The 6,506-nt window shown below is 32.3% G+C and overlaps 1 protein-coding gene across 1 annotated transcript; it reads left to right on the forward strand.

The window, feature by feature from the left end:
- The first annotated feature begins 1,365 nt into the window (after positions 1–1,365).
- On the forward strand, positions 1,366–5,073 carry LOC149242088 (protein LATERAL BRANCHING OXIDOREDUCTASE 1-like). The gene is made up of 4 exons (XM_089367631.1): positions 1,366–1,738; positions 2,187–2,428; positions 4,233–4,554; positions 4,655–5,073. The coding sequence occupies exons 1-4, from the start codon at positions 1,472–1,474 to the stop codon at positions 4,913–4,915; spliced, it is 1,092 nt and encodes a 363-aa protein (XP_089223757.1). The 5' UTR covers positions 1,366–1,471; the 3' UTR covers positions 4,916–5,073.
- The last annotated feature ends 1,433 nt before the right edge of the window (positions 5,074–6,506 follow it).

Here is a 6,506-nt window from a genome sequence, read left to right on the forward strand (position 1 = left end):
CCAATTGATTGGAATTCAAACTTGGTAATTATTCACTTATTCATCCCCAAACTTGGAAATTATGCCACTTATTCATCTCAATTAATACACCTCTTGCAAACATCATAGTGATTATATAGGTTGAGAAAATTTTCTCCCATAACTGTATTGCAAAGGGTCAAATTTGTGTACATATTTTGATAAACAAGAATGCAAAATTAATTATTTGATTTTCTTCTTCTTTTTATTTATCTAATTTATAAAATATTCCAAAATCTATCAAACTTAAAAAAAAAAAAAAAATACAAATAAATTGATAAATTCTCAAACATGTAAATACAAATTTTAAAACCAAACAAATTTGTTACCCATAATTTTTTTAAATCAAATTGTTTTTATATTATATACTGTTCATATTAATTTGAATTTTAACTTAGTAACTATTCATGCATACACCTCATGCAAACATCATAGTTGATTATATTTAATTTAGTGAGATGGGGTAGGAAATTATCCTTGTAAAGGGGTGAATTTTGTGTACAAGTGGGATGCAGATTTTTGATAAACAAGATTGCAAAATCAATTATTTGATTTCATTCCTGATGTGTATCTATCAAATATTTCAAATATTTCGTAGTTACATTCATTATCAAGCGGTTCAATTAGTAGCTCAGTTTATTAATGTAATGTGGGGTTTAATCTTTGATAAGTCTTTTTTTTCAGCACGAAAAAACTATATAATTGTATTTATAAACAAAAATTGTTTTATATACAGTGACAATATTACTGCCAGGAAGCAGCCAGCTTGAAAACATGTTCCATCTCGAAATTCACAAAGTAATGTAATTTCCAGAAAAACATGGAAAGAGCTAACCAGCCATATATTGGGTATTTAATGCCCTCAGAGCAGCAGGCGACTTAACACGATAACACGGGAGCGGGCAAATTCAGCATTAAATAATATTTGTCGGTTCCTGTGTTATCGGGGTAAGTGGCGTGCTGCTCTGAGGACATTAAATACCCAATATATCGCTGGTTAGCTCCAGCGGAAAAACATGCCCGGAAGCTGAGAGGATATCCAGGTGTAAATCTTTGATAAGTCGTTTGAAAAAAGCATATGGTTGAAGACTCCAATGTTAGTCTATACACGTTCGCTGGAAAAATTGGACTTCATCGACTACAGGACAAGGCAACGTCAAAAAAATAATCCCTAGATGTGATTCTAACTCACTGTCGGGCGACATTCAGGCATCTGGAATTTTTTATGTGCTCAGCTACCACTGTTCGTTTTTCTTGGTAGGCTAACACATGATCTCACCTTAGCTTCTAAAAGTCGTTTGTGATGAAATTATATAGGAATTTCAAGGGTAGGCGGTGGAATTTCTGTGGTTACAGCCCTATAAATTCTATTGCTCTGTAATACAGAATACCTACTTGAAGTCGTTTGTGATAGAATTATCTAGCAATTTTAGGCTTTGTTGTTCTGAGAATAATGTTGAGCACAGCAGCCGCATATAACCTGGCTGATGGAACTTCCAAAAGGTTTTCAGTCCCGATCGTGCAAGACGTGAGTAACTCCGACCAGACAATGCCCGAAAGATTTATCAGATCGGAGAATGAGAGACCATCCCTAACGAATTCTGCGTCTCAATCTGGCATCCCCGTGATCGATATGGAGTTGCTACTGGGAAATAATGGTTGCAGTGGGAAAGAGATGGAGAAACTTGCCGTAGCTTGTGAGGCGTGGGGATTTTTTCAGGTAAATAAAATATATTTATAATTTAAGAGATGTAGATTAATTGGTTTGTGTGGATTTACTCTATTAGATTATAGGTTCAGATTTCGTAGAGAGATTGAAAATAAAAGTTATTTTTGGAAAAATTAAACTATTTGAAAGGACATCTGAACTAGCTGTACCTAGTTTTGTACAATTTAAGGGATGCATAGATCATCTAACATTAGAACAAAGTTCAATTCTCCTGGTGGATAGATCAATCTTCCATCCAACATTAAGATTAATATTGAGGCGCAACCTAAACTGAACTAATTTTGTTTGTTTGTCATTTAACTGATGGGTTTGTTTTTCATTTAATTGATACATAGATCATCCATAAAACCACTAAATTCCACTGATGGATATATCAATTTTCCATCCAACATTAAGATGAGACATAACCTAAACTGAGCTAATTTTGTTTATTTGTCAGGTGGTGAATCATGGTATTCCTGGTTCTCTGATAGAGCGAACCAGGGAAACTGCGAGAGAATTCTTTCAACTTCCATCGGAGGAAAAGCTGAAGTACGCCGTGCAAGAACGCGAAGGCTACGGACAGGCCTTTGTAGTTTCGGACGATCAGCAGCTGGACTGGACAGATCTTCTGTATCTAACTCTCATGCCTCCAGAAAAGCGAAACATGAAATTCTGGCCTACAATTCCAGCGGAATTTTTGTAGGTTTCAATCTTTTGGTTTATATTTATTTCCGCGAGCTTAACTAGAATTGGAATTTTCTTGAATAGACTGGCCAAAAAAATTGAACTCATTTTTGAAAAATTGAATTCATTATGCTTAGTTAGAAATATTTTGAAGTTGATAATCAAAATAAAAATGCTTATTTATTTAGTAACAGTATTTCTTTACTACCAATTTAGATTCATTTCAGGGATTTTCAAGTAACAGTATTTCTTTACTACCAATTTAGATTCATTTCAGAGTCGTTTCAGAGATTTTCAAGTGAGATTTAATATTTTTTTATTTTAAAAGATATTTGCAGGTTAAAAGTTTTGATTTTTTAGATATTTCGTAGATTTGGAATTAAGATAAATCTATGCTGATTAATTATATCAACTATCAAAAGTTTTACTTGAACCTATTTTTTTGGTCAAAGCTTGATTTGTATTGTTAAATTGGGTTTTTGACTACATATATTTGGGTTTAATACTTCGAAAGCACTAGGGTAGTTGGATTGGGGAAAGTTCACAACTCAAACTTGTGATTCCAACAAATCTAAACTGGAAAGTAGACGGTAAAACCTCCAAAATATGATAGACTACAACAAATGGACAGTGAAAATAAAAATAACAATAGACTTGTTATTAATCCATGCCAAGGAAATACTCTAGCAATTAATTTATCTATTGATCACTATTAGTTTAACATTGAACAGTACAATTTACAATGTTTAACTTTGAAAAATAAATATTAATATTTTGAAATTATTAAAAAAACATTTGATTGGACCATAACTTGAAGGTCTTATTGTAACCTTTGTATTATATAGCCCCATGTGGATAAGACATATTTGATACCATAATTTATGGATATGGTTGCAATATTTTTGCGTGATTTTGATCTATTTTGTATTAATTTCGTATTCTTAATTTTTGAATGAAAACTATTCAAAAATAAATTTCTTGAAAATAGTTCATACTCAGGGGAATAACATATTTACCATGAGTTACTTCCCACTATAATTTAAGCAAATCTTTGCATTAAAAATGGATAAGAATGAGATGTAAATAAATATACTTACTAGGAGTTACTTTCCACCATTATTAAATGTGTAGGCTTACTAGTGGTTAGGACCCATCAAAATTTATGCAAGTCCTTGTGCATGAGTAAGAAATTAATTTATTAACTTCACATCTCAATTTATTAATTCTTGCCAAAACAAGACTATAGGATTCCATTTGCTTATTGGCTATTATTAATTCAACATTAACTGATGTAGCTTATAGTCTTTTTTGCAATTTTTGACAAATAAGGACTAAAATGGCAACACTTGTTAATTATGGAAGCTATTTAACTATTATTAGTATGTTTTTGTCTTTTTTATCCTCCAAAATTTAGCGATTATTTTTTTCTTAAGCTCCTCAATTTTAATTGTGTGTTTTTGAATGTATAAATGGATTTAGTGACTTAAAAAATACTAAACACTAGCAACTCTCAAACTTAAAATTCCAAAAAAAATTATAATTTTTTTAGCCAAAATAAAGAAAACCATTAAATTATTATTTTTTGTTTGTGAAATGGTTTGATTTCATGAAATTACATCAAACTTGACTTGTGACTTGAGAAAGCCTAAACAAGATGACTAAATCACACCCGACCTTATCCACATCAACCCTTAAACAAAAACTTTTATTTTCTATTAACCTAATACTTAAATATAACATTGCTTCATTAAATTACTACTGACTTTTATTTTTCTTTAAACTATTGCTTAAATATAACATTGCTTTTATTTTATTACAGGCAAACCGTAGAGGAGTATGCCGTGGAGCTTCAAAAGCTTGGCAATAAAATTTTGCATTTGTTGGCGAAGAATCTTGGTTTACAATCTCCAGACTGCTTTGTCAATCAGTTTGCAGAAATCTCAGAGGCAATGCATTACTACCCGCCCTGTCCACAACCCGATCTCGTTTTAGGGTTGAGCGCTCACTCAGACGGAGGAGGTATCGCCATATTGCTGCAGGATGATGACGTTACAGGGTTGCATGTTCGCAAAGATGGTGAATGGATTCCAGCTGAACCCATCCCTGGTGGCCTCGTTGTGAATATCGGGGACATGATAGAGGTATATTATAAGACTCTCAGCGTTTGATTTTTGATTGAATGTTAATGTCCCTGAAATCCAGAAACTAAAACAAACGCTAATAGCTTTCTTGTTTGCACAGGTAATTAGTAATGGCAAATACAAAAGTATCGAGCATAGGGCGGTGACTAACAAGGAGAAAGGTCGAATTTCAGTTGCAGCATTCTGCAATCCGGGCGAAGAAGCCGAAGTTGGTCCTGCTGCTGAGCTTATACATGAGTTGAATCCGTGCAAGTACAGAACTTTCAAGCGTAGCGAATATCTTCGAAATTATTTTGCCAGCAAACTAGAAGGGAAGAATGCCATTGAATTTGCTAAATTCAATTCTTCCACGTTCGGTTGATCATTAGTCTATATGTTTTCTGTATGTTGTCACTCCATTAATAACCTGCCATTGCCACTGTTTCATGTGCTATCAAACAAGATATGAACTGTTTTTAAAAAATTACAAGGATGATCAGGATCCCTCAGCGAACACAACCGGGTTGGGTTGGTAAATGGTTATAAATATACCAAGTATTTTAAGTAAATTAGTATAGATTTATTTTAATTACGGATTTAATATGAGCTGAGAGGGTTCAATTTTTTTCACAAAGTGCAAAATATGATGTGTTATTTTTCATTGTTTAAATTGTATTTTTGAATGCTAAACAAAGTATATATAAGACCAAATATTTTTTTACATAAATTAGTTAACATAGATCTTCAAATAGTTTATTTAAATTATTTTTGAAATATTTTTGAAAAGTATGACATTTAAACATATTCACACACTTTTTTTACTTCTAATTACTTTACAACATACTCATATTTTTATTTTATTTATAACAAACATTATTTTTCTATTCAAAACACAATTTTTATTTTTATTTTTATTTTAAAGGGGATGGACAAACTTACACATCCAGGTTGTAGAATCCCTCATACTGCGCTCTAGAATAGAATGAGCCTCTCGGCTCAACAAAAATATTATATTATACCTCTTTATTGTGAACTATTAAAAAATGGAAAGGCAAATTAGAATGAAACTTACACACTGAAACTAGCAGCTCACAGCTACACCTTGAGAATGCCCTCTATTCAATTATTCACTTGCACACCTAACATCTCCCTAAACAATTCAAATTTGATCTTCCCAAGAGGCTTGGTGAAGATATCAGTTGCATTTTCACAGGTGTTACAATATTCAATAAAAATCTCTTTGGATTGAACCTTTTCTCTCACAAAATGAAATTGAATATCTATATGTTTTGTGTTTTTATGAAAAACAAGATTATTTGTCAGCTTGATTAAACTTTGATTTTCGCATTTGATCACTGTAGCATCCTTTTGTTCTTCCCTGTATCATGAAGACATCTTCTCAACCAAATTTCTTCACAAGTGGCTACACATACAACTTGATACTCTGCTTCTGCTGATGATAAAGATACAATACTCTGCCTTTTACTGCTTCAAGAAATGACCCTGAACCCAATATTGAAAGCATACCAAGTTATAGATTTTCTATCGTCAATATTTCCAACCCAATCTAAATCTAAATAGTCTGTCAAATTTAACATCAAAAGAATCAGTATATTTAATGCCAAACTTTATGGTATATTTAATGCCAAACTTTATGGTTCCTTGAAGATACCTTAGGACACCTTTTGCTACTACCCAATGTTTTTGAAGAGGTTTTTTCATGAGCTAACTCGACAAACTGACTGAATATACTAAGTCAGGTTTGGTTGTAGTCAAATAAATCAAACTTCCAACCATTTGTCTGTACAATGTAGCATCCACCTCTTTAGAACCATCATCACTTTGAAATTTAACATTCTGTTGTATAGGTACTAAAGCAACTTTAGACTGATCCATTATGAATTTCTTCAACAATTCCCTCACATACTTTCCTTGAGTAACAAAAGTTTGGCCAGAATCTCTCTAGATTTCAA

Source organism: Pinus tabuliformis, chromosome 8, assembly GCF_031772625.1.
Source record: "Pinus tabuliformis cultivar Carrire ecotype Pingquan chromosome 8, CPIR1, whole genome shotgun sequence".
In the NCBI taxonomy this organism is placed as follows: Eukaryota; Viridiplantae; Streptophyta; class Pinopsida; order Pinales; family Pinaceae; genus Pinus; species Pinus tabuliformis.

Coding starts and splice junctions, on each gene's coding strand:
- LOC149242088 (XM_089367631.1), top strand. CDS start 1,472: ATGTTGAGCACAGCAGCCGCATATAACCTGGCTGATGGAACTTCCAAA. Junction 1,739..2,186: donor AGGCGTGGGGATTTTTTCAG/GTAAATAAAATA, acceptor TTTATTTGTCAG/GTGGTGAATCATGGTATTCC. Junction 2,429..4,232: donor ACAATTCCAGCGGAATTTTT/GTAGGTTTCAAT, acceptor ATTTTATTACAG/GCAAACCGTAGAGGAGTATG.